The sequence below is a fragment of the Camelus ferus genome, chromosome 1 (genome assembly GCF_009834535.1).
Source record: "Camelus ferus isolate YT-003-E chromosome 1, BCGSAC_Cfer_1.0, whole genome shotgun sequence".
Taxonomy (NCBI): Eukaryota; Metazoa; Chordata; class Mammalia; order Artiodactyla; family Camelidae; genus Camelus; species Camelus ferus.
This window is the reverse complement of record NC_045696.1, coordinates 1,544,758-1,564,817: the sequence shown is the minus strand read 5'-3', so window position 1 is coordinate 1,564,817 and position 20,060 is coordinate 1,544,758. Positions and strand designations below refer to the sequence as shown.

Genomic DNA, 20,060 nt, shown 5'->3' with positions numbered 1-20,060 from the left:
GCCTGTGAGGGTGGGAGGGTGGCCTGGGCAGAAAACACCGCCCACTGGGAAGGTCTGCAGGTGTGCAGGGGCCTCACCGGATGGTCACCACAAACACTGACTGCGACGTGATGCCCAACCTCCAGATGCAGCATTTAATCCAAGCCCAGAGACAGAATACCAAACTATATTTACTGTTTACAGTAGTAAAGGACAACAAAGAATGTACAAGCTGGTGCATAAACACAACAGAGCCAGCAGACATCCCACGGGTGCCCCGACAGCAAAATACAAAGACACAAACATCTTCAGCAAGGTCTCAGGCAAGCAAGAGACGACGGTGGTGTCGAGCTCTCCAGGGGGCAGGACAGGCAGAGAAGGGCCCTCGGGCAGCAGTGTGTCCACACAGAAGGACAACAGGACAACTACCAAAGTTTCATCGGGACAGACCCCAAAACGCTTCACAGAACTGAAATCACACACTGATGTGGAAGCTGCACACCAACCTGGAGAGCAGGGCAGAGTCCGTGAGGACACAGGTCATCTCTCACCAGCTTCGCCTGTAACCACACTTTGAAATTGCTCCTTTACACAAAAAGGTAACTGCAAATCAGCAATGCTTAATCTGACTTTTTTATAAACAGACCGTCGTCATTCATCAGAAGCAAATGCTAGAAGGAATCTGAGGCCCTGGTGCTACTTCCAGGTGAGACATGTAAGAACTTCTTTCTTCTACAGTAAGAAAAGGGGAAAAGCCAATTTTTGCTGCACCAGGTTTTTCCAGTGCAGCGTCACTGGGCCAGGCCGTGGGTGGTGACAAGTCCTGGACCCCAGACCCCACCTGGGGAACATGTTACTGAAGAACTTCTTACCTTTTATTTTAGGAAACGTTCCAGGATTTTCCCTTCAACTTCACTATACTCTGACAAAGCTTAAATCTGCAATGTTTAGCATTGACAAAACCTGTGCCCACAAGAAATGGAAGTGGGAGTTCATCTCCCATCCCAGTCGTGCCCTGCAAACTCGCCCCACAGAAGCATCCCCACTGTGGTGACAGGAGTTCTCTACATGATTGGAATAAGCTGGTGGGGGCACCTGGGGTGAGAGCCCCGTCTAGATGAAAAGCGGACATTCAGCCACAAGTTTGAGGGAAATGCTACAGGAGAGAAGAAAAAACAAACAGAAGTAAAATCAAAACCAAAAACCCTCCCAATGCCTTTCACCCCAGCAGAGGGATGAACTGGGATGGGCGAGAGAGGCCAGGACGTGTCCTCGCCGTTCTGAGCTGCGTCCCTCCGGATGTCAGAGAGGAAAGTCATTTTGGTGAATGTCCTCAGGTGTCCACAGCCTCCTTGGCGATTGGCATGGTCACGCGTGCACTATCCAATGGCAAAGATGAGCTCGGTGACACAAGGGGATGGTCCCTCTACAGGCCGCACTCGGAGAGGCAGCCGGTCCCCCTGGAGCCCCCCGTCTGCTGCTGGAACACGTCAATGGTGTCTTCGTCCTCCATCTCCAACTGGTGGGCACAGGGGGAGGCCATTAGTTACATCACAGGAGCGGAAACGCTCAGCCGAACACGCAGGGTCACTGGACGGCCTCCCTCCCGCCGGGGACACAGCTGGGAGGCACCCAAGCTCTGACCGGCCCTCGGGTGGACACGCCGGGGAGAGGCTCAGCAGTGGATTTCCAGTGAGCCCTACTTATGCACCAGGCTCCCCCAGCCAAACTCACAAAAAATGGTCAAAGTTAAGGACTTGACCTGATAGAAAAACTAAGTCCCATTAAAAATAAACTGTCTAAAATTTTACCAAAACTTACGCAAAATTAGACCCCCGCTGGGAGTGTGCGATGAGCAGCACTCAGTCCTGGGGACCGGCAGGGGCCACGCACTTTCTAACAGCGTGGCGGGTCAGGCCCGAGATGGCCGAGCCAACTCCATCCCCAAAGAAGGGGCCCCTCCTGCCTCCGCACCCAAGACCAGGCAGGGATGGAGCAAGTTTCCCGCCCACCTCTTTCTGACACGGTGGACCTCTGCCCAGTCTCTTAACAAAAGGAAGCTTCTGTAGTCACACAGAGACTCACTAGGGCTGGGAGCAGTAATGTGTCCCAGAAACTTACTCAGAAGCAAAGAGAAGGACCGTCTGGGGGTTGGGGGCCTGCTGCAGACACTACGCTCACGGTCACAGGCCACAGCTGAGTGAGGGGCTGGAGGGGGAGCCCGGCCCCGAGGCCCTGAGCTCTGAGCTCGTGCCTTCCCCCCCCCCCCCGAGTGCAAGGCCATCGGGGACGCCCGCCGCTGACCGCTCCATCTCAGCCCCGGAAGGGCCCCTAACAGGAGCAGAAAAAAAGCCTCGGTGTGGCTGCGCTTTCGCACCACACAGTCCGATCCTCCCAGCTCTGTAGGGGGGAAGACGGGCATCGTCCCTGCTTCACAGGTGCCAGACGTCCGCGGCCGAGGGACAGGAGCGGCCCGACCCTCAGTCTCCACCCGCGGCCGCGCCAGGCGCTCTCACCCGGCGGAGCTGTGCGAGCCGGCAGGTGCTCCAGGGCTAGCCGCGGGGGCCCACGACGAACCGTGCCCTCCCCACCCCTCTCATGCACAAAGGCTCGGGGGGCGCGACACTGAGCCAGGAATTCAGCCTCAAGCTGCCTGATGCCACAAACCCAGCGTCCAGACCGCAGGGGGAGGGCGGCTGCGTCGGCCCGGCCTCCCGGAGACGCTCGGGGACGAGCACGCGGTCCTCGTCCCTGACCCCAGGCCACCTCGCCAAGTACATTTCTTCGGAAAACCCAGCGTTGAAATTTAATAATTAAAAAAATATATATATGGTAATTAAAACCGCTAAGAAAACGTGAGGTGTTCCAAACCAGCGGGGGTAGCTGCTCAGACGCGAGTCGGAAGCAGCCCGCGAGCGCATGCGCAGTTGTACCTGTGCCGGGGTGTCTGTTTCGTTAATTGGTTGTCCATCAAACCTGAATCGAATCTGTCTCATCGACAAGCCCTGAGAAGAAAAAGCAGTCGTCGTGAAATACCCCCAGCTAGCACCTCAATTCAGAACCCAGACGTCTGCATCGGCGCCAGGCGTCTGGGCCCACGGGCGCACCGCCCAGCTGGTCCCAGAGCCGCAGCCGCCCCCGGGACGGCGTGTCGGGAGCCACTGCCCTGCTTCTCAGCTCCTGCTGCCCTCACCGCCCCCCTTCCCCTCCGCGAGCCGAGCCGAGTTTCTACTCCGCGGCACCATCACTTCCTCCCCCAGAAAAAGTTCTCAGAAGCACGTCCAGTGACCAGGGGCACGCGATGAGAAGCCTGCGTGACCGGGGAGCCGCCTCTCTGCGTCCTGAGGGAATGGACCATGTGCTCGTGGTCAGGGCGCAGATCCAGTTCGCCCGGACAGACGGGATCGAAGCTCGCATCTCTGCTCCCCCCGAAACCTTCCAGTACGATATGAAGAAATTAAAACTGCGTCAGCAACAAGGACAAAGAGAACAGGATGGGGACGGGCCAGTGGCCAAAGGACACCACCTCTGGGCTGCAAGCTGTGGGCACTTGACCCCAAGGTGTGTGTGGGGGGCAAGAGCCCCGAGAGGCCAAGGGGCAGGGCACACAGGCAGGTGAGGCAGAGGGGCAGCTGACTGGGGATGACCACTCGGAAGTCTGTATCAGACCCCCTAATCTGGGCCCCCAACCCCAAGAGGTCAGGCACTCCCTCCCACCAGCAGGAAGTCCACTCTCTGGAGAGGTGGACTCAGAGCCCCGGGCTCAGGACAACAGGCAAGGGGGGCAGTGACGCCGTGGAAGAAGCAGATGAGTGGCCGCCAGTCCCAGCCCCGAGCCCCACCCCTCCTCCCCTTCATGCTCCCAGGGCACAGGCAGGGGTGGGGGGTGGACGAGGGAAGACGATGGGGAGAAGGGGGGCGGTGCCTTCCGGAACATGTAACCACTCACAGATGGCAACACCTGGGGGCCCCCACAAACCACCAGTGCAGGCAGGTCACCCCACAGCAGCATGCTGGACCTGTCGACACAGCCAGGCGTGCAGCACAGGGGAAGGGAGGGGTCAGAGGACCCGAGAACACACACACACAGACACGCGCTCTCATGCATACACAGATGCACATGCATGCACGCACGCACGCATGTGCGCTCTAACACAGACACACACACAGACACATGCTCACAACCACACACAGATGAGCACACACCTCTGAAGCTCTCAGGGAGACAGAAAACAACAGAAAGGTCCGCTGGGGGAAAAGGAGCCTCAGAAAACAAACAGAAAACTTTTGAAAATTAGAAATCATGACATAAATAAAGCTGCGATCTTCTCTGAGGAGCAACATCTGAAAGGGGGGAAGAAAAGGAAGGACTGGGGCTCTTTTAGGGTCTTTTTTTTTTTTTTTTAATAACAACAAAAAGCCCAAGGCAAGGACCATCGAAGCCACAAACAGAGACTAAGGTCAAGTACTTGCAGAGCATCCCGGAGGGGAAGAGGCTGGCCAGGCCGCAGGGCACGGGCCCGCACACCCACTCCTCACCACGGTACAGGGGACCACCAGAGGGCACAAAGGGACCGAGGGGCCCGGGGCACAGTGACGCTCAGGACACAACGACCCTCAAAGTGGTCAGTCTGCCTAGTCACCAGGAGAGGGCATGGTCCTCTGCTCCTCATCCTGAAAAGTGGTAAATAATGGGCAAGAATCAAGCACTGTCTGGACACCAAACTGTGCCCAGGGGAGCATCTCCACAGACACGAAGGAGGGATGGAGCCCACACGCAACCGCTGCTCTGATTCCAACAGCACCAAGAAGACGGCACCCCCAACCAGGGGCACCAGGGGCCCTGCCCACTCAACACAGAGCGACCCACCAGCCTGGAGGGAGGTGGCGGGAGAGAGCACCCCCAAGGGCGGTGCACACACGCACCTATGCACATACACAGGCGCACGCACACATGCACACGCACACCAGCATGCGCACACATGTGCACACACGCAGGCACATGCGTGCACGCGCACCTGGCGCTCGCAGTAGGCCTTCATGAGCTTGCTCAGCGGCGTGTGCCTCTTGATCTTGAACTGGACAACGGAGCCGTCCTGCCCGGCCACCTTCAGGTTGATGTGGTCATTCTCCGTCTTCACCCCCTCCTGCAGAGAGACATGCACCTGGGCTTCCAGCCAGTCTCCCCACAACCAGCGCCTTGAAGGCCAGTGTTGCGCGGCTGCAGATCTTTTAAGTCATAAAACCAACCTAATTCTCAGACTTCTCCAGCAGCGCAGCCACACGTGTGACTGTTTTCTTTCTACCCAAAACTTATTTTTATTTATTTAAATTTTTTTTTCTTTTTTGGGGGGGTAATTAGGTTTATTTATTTGTTTATTTACTTATTATTGGAGGTCCTGGGGCTTGAACCCAGGACCTCGTGCATGCTAAGCACGTGCTCTCCCCGAGCTCCACCCTCCCCCTCAGAACTTATCTTTAACTTCTACTGGCTATGTCAGGAAACGTCCTGCAAAGCGTTTTCAGACTGTCAGTTCAAGGGGCAGGGGGATCTGCTGAATAGACACAGAAAACAGTGGCGAGAAAAATCCAACTTGTTCTAAGATGACTCTTGTGAGACTAGTAACTGCACGGACTAGCGGGTTACTTACACTTACAGAGGCTGGTGAACAAGACAAAACAAGGTAACCGCGGTGTGCAGTCGGGGGTCCTGTGCTGGCCAGTCCCACCCGAACCGGGTCATCCGCCCTATTCTGTCATGACATGGCGGCTCCGACCTGTGACCACCGCACATGGGGGGCTCTGGCCCCTGGAAACTACTGGGAGCTGATGGAAGAAGCCTGTGTTCGGAGCTGAGGCTGAGAGCCCGGGGCCAGCTTGGCCAGCTGACACCCTTTGGGAGAAGAGGAGTCTTTTATTTTTGAACAAAATGATGAAGCAGACCCGAGTCAATCTGCAAATGAAGTTTTTTTGGGGGGCAGGGTTTATTGAAACATAGTTTTTTGTTTTCTTTTTACAATTTATTAATGGAGATCCTGGGATTTACAAAGTTCTATTCCTTTCTGGTGCACAGCATTATGATTCAGTTATACCTAAAAAATGATACAAATGAACATATTTGCAAAGAAAGTTTTGAAGGCACTCTAAGCAGGTTTGTTAGTTGTCTCAGCCGACACTCCCTCCTGAGACTCCCGTCCGGTCAGTGCGGACCCGCAGGAGCTGCTGGCCGCCGGCAGACTCTCTCTGCCTTCCATGCGGGCCCCTTCCTTTCCTGGCCCCGGGGACTGCGGAATGGGGACCAGGGACCCGCACCTGCCTGCATCCCCGCACGTGTTCCGGCCCCTAGAGACCCCTCCGATGGGGCTGGGGCCCCTGTGTAAGCCCCTTTCATTCCCCAGAGACTAAGGCTGCATTTGTTTTTTTATTTTTTCAAATAAAGGTTTGTTTGGGCATAATTTGACATTTCCAGAAAAGCTGCAGTCCAGAAGCTCCTAAATCCCCAGCCGGTCTCCCCCGTGTCAGCGCCTCACAGGCTGCGGCTCACCTTGAGTCCAAGAATCCACCGCGGACACATCACTAGCAACCAAACGCCAAGCGTTCGGGTGTTTCACCAGGTTTTCCACTAATACCCTTTTTCAGTTCCGGGATCCGATCCATGGTGCCATCTTGCATTTACAGATAAGATTTCTTTTCCATTTCTTCACGGTGTTAAAATACACATAAAATTCACCATTTCAACCATATTTAAGTTTATGGTCCAGTGGTATAAAATACATTCATAATGTGCAACCATTACCACCATCCATCTCCAGAATTCTTTTCATCTTGTAAAACTGAAACACTGCCCCATTATACACTAACTCCTCCTTCTCCAGGCCCTGGCAACCCCCGTTTTCCTGTCAATATGAATCTGGCTCCTCCTGGGACCTCACATAAGTGGATCACACAGTATTTGTCCTTTTGTGACTGGCTTATGTCACTGAGCGTGACGTCCTCCAGGGTCATTCCCGCTGTAGCTGGGGCCAGGCCTTCCTTCCTCTTCAGGCCTCACTACTGCTCCGATGTGTGTACACACCGTATTTTGCTCATCCACTCATCCACAGACTGACCAGCACTTGGGTTGCTCCACCACTTTAGCTGCCATGAGTAATGCTGCTGTGATCGTGGGTGTACAAGTACCTCTCTGAGACCCTGCGTTCAATTATTTTGGGTCGATTCCCAGAAGGAGAGTTGCTGGATCATATGGTAATTCTATTTTTAAGTTTTGGAGGAAGCTGCCGGACTGTTTTCCACACAGCTGCTACATATGGAGAACCGACAGGTAACAGGGTAGGTCATGTCTGCGCGAGGATGCCTCACTTCTCAGGGACAGACAGGAGCCGATCTGACTCCTGAAACTCCTGCAGCCATCCTGCCATCACCGCCTGACGGCAAAGCCATGCACAGAAGACAGCGAGGCATCAACAGACAGGCTTCCTGAGCCAGCAATTCCTCCAGCATTTCCACTTCACATCCTCCCCGACACCTGCTGTTCCTGTTTTGTTTTTGCTTTGTTTTTCTCAGAGCAGCAATCCCAGTGGATGTGAGGCAGTCCCTTGCTGTCGTTTCAATTTGCAGTTCCCTGGTTAGTGGTGTTGAGCATCCTTCCATGTGCTTATTGGCCATTTGTGGATCTTCTTTGCAGAAATGTCTACTCAAGCTCTTTGCTCATTTTTTGATCAGGTTGCTTGTTTTCTTGTTGCCGAGCTGTAGGAGTTCTCCATATATCCTGGGTATTGAACCCTATCAGATATACGATGAGAAAGGAAAATCAAAATGGGGTCGGTGCTGCTCAGAGAGTATCTCAAACGGAGCCATAAGGCCACTGAGGACGGGGATGGAATCTGACTCTGTGACTCCATCCTGTCCTGACGATGGCGTCCATGACACCTGCCACACACTCGGGACACCTATGGGACAGCCACTCCTGAAGGACAAACACTTCTTTCTGTGTCAGAGCACAGCTTTGTGGCTTTTCTTTCATAAGCCCCTGACTCTTTCTTTTCCCCAGAAAGCTCTTTTGGTTTTACCCAAATCTGTGTCTCCCAAACTGCAATTCTTAGGACCCCAAATAAATTCTTCTTTTATTTGCTGCCATCTGTTTTTTTTTTTTTCCGGTTGATAGCAATTTGCATATATCCTCTCCCCTTCTACGAGCTGCCTTTTTACTCTATTCATAGTGTCTTCCAATGTACAAAATTTTTAAATTTTTATGAAGTCTGGTTTCTCTATTTTTATTTCTTGTTACCTGTGCCTTTGGTGTCATATCCATGAAATCACTGCCAAGTCCAATGTCGTGGAGTTTTTGTCCTATGTTTTCTCCTAAAAGTTTCATAGTTTTGGATCTTACATTTAGGTCCTTGATCCATCTTGAGTTAATCTTTGCATATGGCATTAATTAGGATCCATGTGGAGAGAGGATGCATTTGCTTTTCTAGTGAAAAGATATAGGTGTGTCTAGAACAAAGCAATGCAGGGGCCAGAACACAAAGCAAACAAACAGGGCAGCGGCTGCAGACCAGGCAGAGAAAAGCACCGAGAACAAACGGCAGGCCCCGGGTGAGTTCTCAGTAAACAAGTGAACGCATGAGTGAAAAAGAAAAGAAAGAGAAGAAGAGAAACCCTAAAGACCACCACCACAGTTCACGACAGTCAGTCCCCTTCGAGGCGGAACTGGTTCCCCAACTGACCCACAAGGCTTCTTTTCCACAAAGATGGCCCAGGAGTGGGCCTCCCACCCTCTCTGCCGCAGGCCTGGAGGAGAGCGTGGCTGCAGGAGCCTGAGCCCCAACCCGGGAGGCGCCGAGGGCGCGGCGGGCAAGGGTGGGGCGTGCGGCGCAGCCATCCAGTCGTTTTGGAAGTAGTTAAAACAAGTTTATTCAGCCCAGCCGGGCCGTGGACCTCGACCACGTGGGGGAGGTAAGTTTAAACGCCCTGGAGGAATGAGTAGTGTGTGTATTCCACTGCATTTAACCTGCAGTAAGAGGAGGCCACCTAGAAGACAGACAGAAGGAAGGCATTTACACTTGGCCTCGGACAAACAAAGGACCCACGGGATAGCAGCTTAAAACGAAGGCAGCTCCGACTGCTTCTGCAGACCCGAGGCTCCGGGAGGGCGACCTTCTCACACCACGGCAGGGGAGGGCAGGCTTCCTCCGAGCCCCCACCATGGCCCCCTGACCCGGGGCTCCCGGCAGGCCCACCCCAACCCCAGCTCTGCCTCCCGTGTGTGCTGGGCTCCAGTCTCAGCTGCGGGGTGGGACAACCTCCAGCAGCAGCTGGTATCGGAGGAAGCCTGCACGCAAAGCATTCAACTCGGAGCAGATCTTACACTTGAAAAACACAGACCCCAAGAGTGCAGACGAAAAGCTCCAGAAACTTGCTTTTAATGACAGTAGAGAGCACACCCGCGGGCCTTCCCAAGGACTGCAGGCCAGCGCACCAGAGCCCGGAGCCACAGCGGAGCGCGCGTGGGGAGGGCGTGGCGCACCCGGGAGGAGGGGTCCAGGTCAGGCCTCTCGGAGCCCCTGTCCCCAGCCTGTGCCCTCTCGGCGCCCCGCAGTGAGGACGGAGGAAGGGACCACGCGCACGCGAGGGGCAGCAGAGCCCAGGCCGCCGGGACCGTGGGTCCCCGCAATAGGGGCGTAGTGACGGAGGGTCCCGGGAAGGGAAGAGGTCCAGGGGAAGGGCGGTCCCAGAGAGGGCTGGGGATGGGGGCGACGTTGGGGGACGGGACCCCGGCGGGTCCTGACTGGGAGAGGGTCTCTGCGAGAGAGAGAGTGCCGGCGAGAATGGTCCGGGCTAGGGGCGCCCAGGCTCCGGGACCTCGGCCCACCGGAGGCGGGGGCGGAGTTCGAGGGCCGCCGCCCCTGCATGGGGCGGGGCCCAAGCGGAGGGGCGGAGCTCGTGGGCGGAGCGGCCCGTGGGGGCGGGGCCAAAGGTTGGTGCTCGAGGGTGGGCGGGGCCTAGGGCGGAGTCTGGGTGGAGGGCGGGGCGCGAGGCTGGGAGGGGGAGGGGAGCCGAGCGGAGCCGGGCGGCGCGGGGTGGGGGCGGGGAGGCCCGGCGGCGCCGCTGGGCCCTGGCCCGGGAGGCCGACGGCTACGGGTGGCGGAGGGCGGCGAGGCCGGGGGCGCGGGCGCGGGCACGGAGGGGACGGCGGGCCGGGGGTCCGAGTCCGGGGCCCGGCCCGCGCCCGCCGGCCCTTACCTTGGGCTTCTCCTCGGACATGGCTGCGCGCGGCGGGCGGCGGGGCAACAGACAGCGCCGGGCAGGCGACTCACGCTCTCGGCCCGCCGCTCTCCCGCCGCAACTGCTCGCGGGGCCGCGCTTTGCCCCCAAATCCCCTCTCGCCGGTTGGCTGCCGCGGGTCACGTGGCGGGTGCGCGCGCACGAGGCGCGCTCCCGGGGCATCGGGGCCGCGCCTGGCCGCCCGAGGTTCCTGGTGGTTGAAAATGCGTCACCGGGCGGGGCCCCGCGCGATCCGGCGTCGGGACTTCGGGGGCACTCAGGGCAGCTGGGGAGGGTGGGGCGCACAGGGTAGCTAGGGTGGGGAAGCACGCTGGGACCCGGGGTTGGGGGCCGCACTGGGACCTCGGGGATGCTCAGAGTCAGGCCATCAGGCCTGGCAGGTGCTGGGTCAGGGACCAGGCCTGGCGCATTATCTTGGATCCTGAGCATGGCCTGTCCAGCTCCTCAGGGACCTGGTCCCCCCACCTTGTCCTTCGCTTACCGCAGTTCCAGCCGCCAAGCCGGGGTGCCCCCACTGGTTTCCTCTATGGTGAGTGTGTTTCCTAGAGGGGAAAAAGGAAAATAAAGCCAACCAGGTGAACTACCTCCAGTGGCCACAGGGGACATGGGTGGGAGAGGGGTGTCTTGGGAGCCGACCCCCTGCTGGGAAAGGCTCTGTTCGCCTTCACGGAGGAGCCAGGTGTCTGGTCATGAGGACCGGCTGAAGGAAGAAGGCGTCCAAGACTGACCCACCTGGTAGTTCCATCCATCAAGTCCACACAGGCTCCACCCAGAGCTCCCGGTGGACAGGGGCATAAACAGGGCACTTTCAGGGGGGCATCAGGGAAGTGGGAAGTCTCACTCCATCCACTTCGCCCCACACACTTGGCCTGGCTGCGCGCTCTGTGGCTTGCTCCTCTGCCCTTGTGCAGTGCCCCTTTGGGCCTTCTGAGCCAGGCAAGTGGAAGCTTAGCACCTGGGGGGAGGGGGGGGTGCCCGACGCCCTCTTGTGACCGTTTTGCAGGCCTATCAGGAGTGCACACTCAGCACCTGATGCTAGGGCTCTGCACCTGAACCTCACAACAGCCCACTCTACAGGTGAGGAAGTTGAAGCACCTGAGGTCCCAGCGTGGGTAAGCAGTGCAGCTGGGATTTGAACACAAGCAAGGTCAGACCAGTGTGCTCTACTGTCTCTGGGGCAAACCCAGGGCTAGACCCCTCACCCCCACTCAAGACAGGTGGAAACGGGCACTCAGGTGGGCACAGGAGACGTGCTGGAGAACGGGGGCCAGGGTCAGGTGTCCCCAGGACTTTGAGGCAGCTGTTCTTCAGAGGCCCTGGCTCTTCCTGTCCCTGTCTGGAACCGAAATGCCTTCAGATGCAGTGACCAGGGACAGCCAACGTATATTGACCACTCAGGGTGTGCCAGGCATGGTACTGAGCTAGGATCACCCCACCCAAGGCTCACAACACTCTGGAGCAGGGACCCTCATGATCCTTGTTTTGACAATTAGGGAGTGAAGGTTTGGGGGGTGGGGGTGGACTGCACAGGGTCATGCAGCTAGAGGTAGTGGGGTCCGGATTTGAACCTAAGTGACTGAATGGCTTCCCTCCTGTCTGAGTAAGACCCAACTGACTACATCTGCTCATTTCATCAAAAGCCCACGGAGCCAAGTTTTCATGGGCCTTAATTTCACAAACCATTTTTGACTCTTAAACATTCACCTCCTTGGCTAAAGGCACCACTTAGGAGAAGGGGAGGGGGCTTACTGAAATGGAGCTGGTGTGTCACAGGCTGGCAAAGTCTCCATTGAAAGTTCTGGTCAGAGCCAGCCTCCATCTCAGCCAGGTCCAAGGGTTTGGTGCCTTTCATGATGGAGTCTGGACTGTGTCTCCTCTACCAGAGGACTCCTAGGTACCAGGGCCAGCTCGAGCTGTGCCTCCGGGAGAGGGGAGTCTCCAGGGACTGGCCTCTTCCAGGACAGAGATGGACAATGCTAGGACAATGGGGACCAGAACCACCCCCAAGACTGGCTGTGGTGTGACTTTCGGTAGGGAGTGTTTGGACCCATCATCCATCCTCCACCATCAACTGTAAAACATAACATTGTTTTATTTAACACAGACACATTAAGCTACGACAGGTTACGGATGGAAGACACGTTCTTGTTTCAGACTTGTTAACATGTGAAGAGTATGTAACTTAGAATTGATGGAATACAGTAGCTAAATGTGCTAAAATAAGAAATTAAACCATGGTTCATTCATATAATGAAAGTCTATGTCACTATTGAAAGAAATGTGTAAAAAAAAGAGTAATGATAACAGGAAAAGATGCTCATATGTTGATAAGTTTTTAAAAAACAAATTATAAAGCCACTGTGGTTTTGGATAGCCAGAATATCTGTATAAAATATTTTGAAAATCTGTTTGAAAATATCAGATCACTAGCAAAACAGAGAAGACTTTCTCTGAGGGGTAAAGACCCGAGAAAGATTTTTCCTTTGAGGTATGTGGTGATTAGTACGATGCGTTAGTCAGCCCAGCTGCTGTAACAACATACCCTAGACTGGGCAGCTTAAACAGACATTTATTCTCCCGCAGTTCTGCAGGCTGGGAGTCCAAGACCAAGGTGTGGACAGAGTGGGTGTCTCCTGAGGCCTCTCTCCTCGGCTTGTAGGCAGCTGCCTTCTCCCTGTGTCCTCACATGGCCTTTCCTCTGCACAGACAGAAGGAGAAGGAGGAAGAGACAGACACAGTGCAGCCCCTAATAAAGACAGTGGACAAGAAGTTGAGACACTAAGCAGTACTTCTGAGTCTCATAGGCTGGGGGAGACAATAACTGGGCAGAGCCTGCTGCAAGAATAACTGGTAGGAGGCTCTGATAATAACCCAGACCTTCTGCTGGAGCAGCGAGTCCCACAGCAAAGGAGTAAGGCTGAGGTGTAAAGGATCAGCCCTCGCAAAGACCGAAACCCAGCATCCAGACGGCTCACTCCCGCACTGGACCCAGCTGACCTGCTCTCCTTCCCACTGCCAGCCTGATGCAAGGGAGCCAGGAAGTAAATGATCCAAAACCAAAGGGGGAAACTGTATCAATTAGCTATCATATAAATACATATGTATTATTATATAAATATATTACATAAATATATACATATTATATAAATATATACAATTATCTATTATATAAATATATAGTATTATATAAATTATATATATACATATTTAAATATACATATTATATAAATATACACATAATTATGTAATGTGTAATTATATATTACATACATACACAGTATATAAATACATATTATATAGATCTGTAACTGTATATACAACTATACATACACATGTAATCCACAAGAGAAAAGGGTATCGGCATTATTGGACAGATTTTAAAGTAACTCTAAAAACTATGTTCAAGGAAACATTATGAGATGGAAATTTTCATCAGATAAGCAGAATCTATAAAAAAGAATAGATGGAAATTTGAAAACAAAAATACAGTCACTAAAATTACGAATTCAGTGGAGAAGTTTAACCGCAGACCACACATGGTGGAAGAGGTGATCGTGAACTGGCAGGTAGGTCAGAAGAAGATAGAAGCAGAGGGAGAGGACTGTCCCAAGAAAGTGAGAAGTGACTTTCAAACCACTGCAAGAAAAGTAAGGCAATAACAAAACTCAACCGACCTAACAAAGTCATAGAGACAGATAAAGGGCAGCAGCAGAAATGCAAGCAGAAGACGTTCGTGCAGCGTGACCTGCGCTCCCCAACACCTTCGTTCTGGTTCTGTTATGATGCCATTTTACAGACCTGGAAGCTGAGGCACAAGTCTCAGATCCAAGGTCACCTGGTTAGTGAAAGCAGCAGAGCAAGGATTCAAGCAGATTAAACCAGTTCTAAAACAAGGAAGTAGAATGCAGCATATAAAATAAGAGAGTAAGAATAAATACAGGTAACCATATAGATAGAAATGGGTTAAATTATTCTGTTTAAAGGCAGTGGCTCCCTACCTGGGTCAAAAAATGCAACTATGTTTGTAAGAGACACAACTAAACATTAGGGAAAAAGGGTAAAAATAAAAGACAGAAATGCTAATAGCTGGTAACAATGTTCATATCAGATAGAGTGCGTTCTAAACCACAAAGCATTAAATGGGCAGAGAGGTCTATTACACTAGGAACAGGTCCATTCCACCAAGAAGCAGGTAGGAAAATGCAAGTAGGAGTCTGCCTTTTTATTTTGCTTTGTTTGGTGGGGGGATTAGGTTGGTTTATTTATTTATTTTAATGGAGGTCCTGGGAACTGAACCGGGACGCTGTGCGCATGCTGAGCACATGTCCTACCACTGCCTACCCTTCCCCCTCACTCTTTTTTAGGTGTTTAACTACCAACATCTCTAAAGCCTCATCCCTGCCTCTTTCTTCCCTACATCTGGGCAGGCAGAGAAGGGAGCCTGGGAGACGCCCTCTTTGGTACCCGTGGGGAATTGAAACCACACACGCACCTGCCTGTGAAGGGACCCTCACTGCGGCCCCAGCCCTGACACAACGGAAACCCCAAGTGTGTCTCCTTTCCTGCCTCTCCAGCCATTCTCAGACCTGCTTAGAGGCCCGTCCTGCTCTCCCCAGGAAGCCCCACTGTGTGAGGGGTGGGCTTTTGCACACCCTGTGTGTGTGTGTGTGTGTGTCTGTGTGTGTCCATCAGTCAACAGCTGAACCAAATTTTGGGTGAGGATCCATCTTCTTTCTGAAAGGTTGACCCACGACAAAACCAAGCATAGAGAGAATCTGAATCACATGGTTCATAAGCTCATGATATTTGCATAGGGAGAGAAAGTAAGGACTTGGAAGCCAACAAAAATTATGTAATATTTGTAATCACCTGTGGAACACTTGCAGTATGACCACATATTAGGTCTTTAGACAACCTCATTAAATTGTAAGCAAAATCATACAGAGAGCGGGTTCTGCCCAGGACGTAGAAAGCTGGAATGATCACCATCCCAGTCTAAAAGCAAGAAAAGCTGGACAACTTAGAAATCGTAGCTTTTCTTAAACCTATCGGAAAGCTGGGATGGCAGCCTTCTTGTCTATAAGCTTTGGGTCCCTCTCTAACCTACCCCCTATTATTAACCTTTCCAAGTCCACTGCAGGGCAGTGAGGAAGGTGGCCTTTCTCTGCAGAAACCACTCCACCTGGGCCCTTCCCTAACGAGGCCCCACAGCTCACTGTCCCCAGGCCCCCAGACAAGGCTCAGACATCCACAGTCCACCTGAAAGATGCAGGTCACCAGTTGTACTGCTGGGGTCTGGGGCACGTCCTAGACACAGACCTCATGCCTGTCACAGCAGGGAGACGAGACGAGGCTCCACAGGGCTCAAGGTGCGGGCGGGAGAGTGGCAGCCCAGAACACAGGCTGAGGGTCACCTCAGACGTGAAGCCGTGTCACCAGTCTGGGAGACAGAATCCAGGGCTTCATAGGGTCAGTCAGCTCGGCATTCTGCACAGCGATGCTTCTCGAAGTCTGATCCTGGACCAGCAGCAGCCAGGCTTCCTGGGAACGCATTACAGGGGCCCCTGCCCAGGCCTGATGGGTCAGAGGCTCCAGGGTGGGGCCCAGCGTCTGTGTCTTGTGAGCCTTGCTGGGGATCCAGGTGCTGCTCAGATAGGAGGCTACAGGTGAGCTGCCAGGGAATCTGGAGAACTGCAGGTTCTGACTCAGCGGGTCCTCGGCTGGGACGGAGAATCCGGAGGCTGATCAAGCTCCCAGGTGATGCCAATCCACTAAAATTTGGGCCAGTAAGGAGCGAGCCTCCAGGACAGTGGTTCTCAGCCTCGGCTGTGCATGAGAATCACTTGGAGAGTTTGGGGGGGAAAATGCTCATGCACACCGCACCCCCCCCCCAGCCCCAGCCCCATGCACTCACTGCCTCTGGAGGTGGGGTCTGGCCCTGGTGGTGCAGGTGCAGCCAAGGGGGAGAATTGCCGCTGTGGAGGGAAGGCCTGGGATCCCAGAAATAGGGTGTTGGGTGGACCTACGACATGCAGCCTGCTCGCCTCCCCTCCAGCCCTGCACCGAGTCAGGAAGAAACGCATGGGCGAAGTGCCCTCGGGGGCCGCCTGCTGCAGACCAGAGAGGTTGCTCTGGAACAAGGTCACCTGGTCTCCGTGGTGGATGGAATCCACCTTTCAGTGACATCGGGGAGCAGGGGGTCCTGGTAAGGTGGGTGCCAGGTGTCAGTACTTAATGCTAGGGACAGACTGGGAACAAGTAATAGTGTCACCTGGAAGGAGAGGAATCAGTTTCTGAACCCTGGGAGTTGTGATGGCAGGGCCCTGGGGATGAATCTGACCCCTGCTAAGCTGGCAGGCAGAATTCCAGGTCTTTGGGACAAAACCCCTCAAGTCACCACAGTGGGGGCTCCTGGCTCCTCCCCAGTTGCTTCCAAGGCTGGTAAGGGAGGACCCTGCAATTAGCCAGGCGAGACCATGAAGTGGCTCTCAAGGATTCCCCCAGAGGGACTTGTGGCCATTTTCAAGGGTCCCTGTGTCCTGGAGCAAAGGAAACCCTCTGGGACCCTCTGAGGTTATTACATTGCTCTGAAGGGGCTGCAGTCAGCAAATGAGGTCCACTGGCAAAAGTGGGGCTTCGAAGGCCAGGTGAGAATGGGGTCTCACCCTGAGTCCAGCTTGTGGTGGGCCCTGGGAGAACCAGAGATCCAGATTGCGGAGTGGACACAGGCACACTTAGTGCCTGATGGAGCCTCCTCACTCGTCCGCCTGGCAGGAGGGAAGGGCTCCCTATAGAAAGGGCACTGCCCACCCTGCTGCCCAGATGGCAGACTGGAGGGACCACACATCCCTGGGAGCGAGCCCTGCAGGCCAAGGCCCCACTCAAGGCTCGAAGGCACAGGGTTCCCCTAAACTCACATCGAAGCCTTAATCCCAGCACCTCAGAATGTGCAGTATCTGGAGAGAAGCTTCAATGAGGTAATTAAGTCAAAGTGAGGTTACTAGGGTGGGTCCGATCTGACCAGGTCCCTAGAAGAGGTGATCAGGGCACAGACACACCCAAGGGGGACGACCATGTGGGGACACAGGGAGGAGATGGCCATCTGCATGCCCAGGAGAGGGGCCTCGGAAGGGACCAGCCCAGTGACACCTGGACCTCGGGCTCCCAGCCTCCAGGCTGTGAGAAAATGCATTTGTGTGGTTTCAGCTCCAGCCTGCTGTGTCTGTTACAGCCTACTGACACAGCCTACAGCCCCCTGGACCTCCCCGGGGCAGTCATGGGGCCAACGCGCCTGGAGAGCAGCTACATCCGGGTGGCGGGCCCATCACAGCTCCTGGCACCTGGGCTGCAGCCATGGGCCTGGTACCCGCCCCATGCCCTTCTCCCGCCTGCCAGCCAAGGTGATCAGAACGCAGGGCGCTGCTCTGACCTCCGGGTCTCTGTCACCTGCAGCCCTAGGGGAGCCTGCCCACGCCACCCCTCGGGCAAGCCAGGCCTGCCTGGTGGACAAGATGCAGGAGCTTCTCGCTCCAGGCGTGTCATGACGGTGCTCCCCGGGGTCTGGCAGTCTGGAACAGGATGGAATGTCCCCCAAGAGAGGACAGTCGCTGCATGTTGCACTGACCACCATGAAGGGGTGGCCTCCATGCCTGGGTTTCAGTCACGTTGCCCACATCTGGGCCGGCCGTGGTCAGGGGCCTGTGACCACCACGGGCCGTGCGAGGAGGAATGGGGAGTCGGGGCACTGCGCCTGGGGGAGGCCGTCCGGGCGGGAAGGCGCTGGCCCGGCTTTGACCCTGGAACCACCAGCGCTGCACTCACAGCCTAGTACTCAGTCCCCTCGTGTCCTTGGAAACAACTTGTGCTCATTTCAGGGTCTGGACCCCAGGTTCAGTGTCCCCAGGCAAGCAGGCTTCTTGTGGGCCATCCCCACCTCTTCTGCCCTGGACCAGCGTCCCAGGGGAGACCTCAAACTTTCCTGGGAAATGGGCCAGGTCTCCTGGGCAGGTCATCAAGCCTCCTGCACTGTGGCTTCTGTTCCCAAGACCCCGTGTTGGGGGATGAGACCTCCAGCAGGAACCCAGGTGTGAATTGTTCCAACCTCCTCCTCCAGGGGCCAGCGGTGCCTTCCAGCCTCAGCCAGCAACCTTTTGCGGACGGGGTAACCGTTCATCATGCCCAGCTAACTGCTCTCTATACCAGGTTAACTAGTCTCCATGCCTTGCTGACCTACTCTTTATTCCAGATCACTTTTCATGCCGAGTTAACAATCCTTTATACTGGGTTAACTATTCTTTATGCCTGGCTAACAGTTCTTTGCACCAGGTTAATTACTCTTCATGCCTAGCTTAACTACTCTTTGTGTCTGATTAGCTACTCATTATACCAGGTTAACTTTTTTATGCTGAGTTAACTGTGTTTCATTCCTGGTAACAATCCTCTATAATGGGTCAACTATTCTTCATACCAGATGAACTACTCATCATGCCTGTTAACAATTGTTTATGCTGGGTTAACTACCTTTTACACTGACTGAGTGGCCTACTCTACGCGGAGCTCACGACTCTTCAGATGGGGTCCCCTCTGCCCCAGTCACTGCCCTGTCCCCCGCCAGTAAGCAGCAGGGCCGGCACCTGTCCCCTCCCCACGGCCCCCTGGACGTGACTCTGAGATGGTCTGAGTAGCTGCAGGAGGCCCTCGTGATCTCGTGGAAACGCTGGAACAGGAAAGTGGTGATGCTGCTACCGGGGATACAGGGCTGGAAGCCATGAGATCTGCACAAAGTGCCTCATTTTTACCCTCAGTCTGAGATCCTCATCGACTTGATCTGGCCAAGTGTGGACAGAAGAGGGGATTATTAAGTAGAACAAGAGGGACAAACAGGTGCCAACGAGGGATGTGAGATTCAGCCCCTTGAGGGGGAGCGGAGCCGGAGACACCGAGAGCTTGGAGGTAATGGGCCGAGGTCACGGGGGCAGCCAGGGCCAGGGCGGCTGGAGGGACAGGCCTGGAAAACCACGTCCTCTTGGAAAACGCCAGGCAGCGTGCCAACTCCGGCCACGCCAGCACCCGGCCGGGCTTCAGGCCACTGCAAGCCCCAGCACCGCTCCCGCTCTCAAAGAAAACTCAGTTTATGTTGTTGACTGAGTGCCACTGCCCGCGAGCTTACAGAACTAAATCTGTGGAAGAAACTGCTCAAGAATGCTCTACTGACTGGATTTGGTGATTTATCCCCAGTCAGGAACTGCTCTTAGCGTTCAGAACTTAAACAACGAGATGTCTGCTCCGAGGCTGCAGGTTGATACATTCTTTAGCTCCGGGGAGAAAAGTCCACCCACCAAGCGGCTCTGGCGGAGACAGCACTGCCACCTCCTCTCCGTGGGCGGGGCCTCCTCCCGTGGGCGGGGCTTTCCCTCTGCGGGAGGGGTCTGCGCTGGGGCTTCCTAAACCGGCCTTAAGGAGGCTGTGGCAATGCTCTGAGTGGAAATGTCTCAAGTGAGTGCAGCTCTCCAACCCTCGATGTGCCCAGTGCGGCCCCAGCGAGGGAGGCCAGTGCCGTGACCGGCTCCCGGCACCCCATCCCCACTGTCCCCGCTGCTGATGGGAGCCAGGGGGCGCACAGCCCCGGGGCCACGGGGAGGAGGGCTGTGCGGCAGGGAAGCATCTCTGGGCTCCGAGCCGCTGGACACACTGACATCCTTCTGACTTAGCAGCCAAGGGAAACAGGAGTCCGTGCAGCTTCCATCCTTCAATGTGTGCAGATCCTGGGGGGCTGTGTCCCCAGCAGAAGGCAT

General features: G+C 55.0%; 1 protein-coding gene across 3 annotated transcripts; it reads right to left on the bottom strand.

Annotated features, from left to right (window-relative positions):
• Positions 1-120: 120 nt before the first annotated feature.
• SUMO3 (small ubiquitin like modifier 3) lies at positions 121-13,473 on the bottom strand. 3 transcript variants are annotated; one of them, XR_004324207.1, is made up of 5 exons: positions 12,016-13,473; positions 10,748-10,808; positions 10,225-10,456; positions 6,524-7,761; positions 4,997-5,126 (listed from the first exon to the last, which is right to left on the bottom strand). XR_004324207.1 is itself a non-coding variant. In XM_032491944.1 (4 exons), the coding sequence occupies exons 1-4, from the start codon at positions 10,426-10,428 to the stop codon at positions 1,406-1,408; spliced, it is 498 nt and encodes a 165-aa protein (XP_032347835.1). In that variant the 5' UTR covers positions 10,429-10,448; the 3' UTR covers positions 121-1,405. The 3 variants fall into 3 exon arrangements, 2 of the variants coding, with proteins under 2 accessions (XP_032347835.1, XP_032347929.1); XM_032491944.1 differs by lacking the exons at positions 6,524-7,761; positions 10,748-10,808; positions 12,016-13,473 and adding exons at positions 121-1,498; positions 2,913-2,984 and having other exon boundaries at positions 4,998-5,126; positions 10,225-10,448; XM_032492038.1 differs by lacking the exons at positions 4,997-5,126; positions 6,524-7,761 and adding an exon at positions 7,768-8,452.
• Between the last annotated feature and the right edge of the window lie 6,587 nt (positions 13,474-20,060).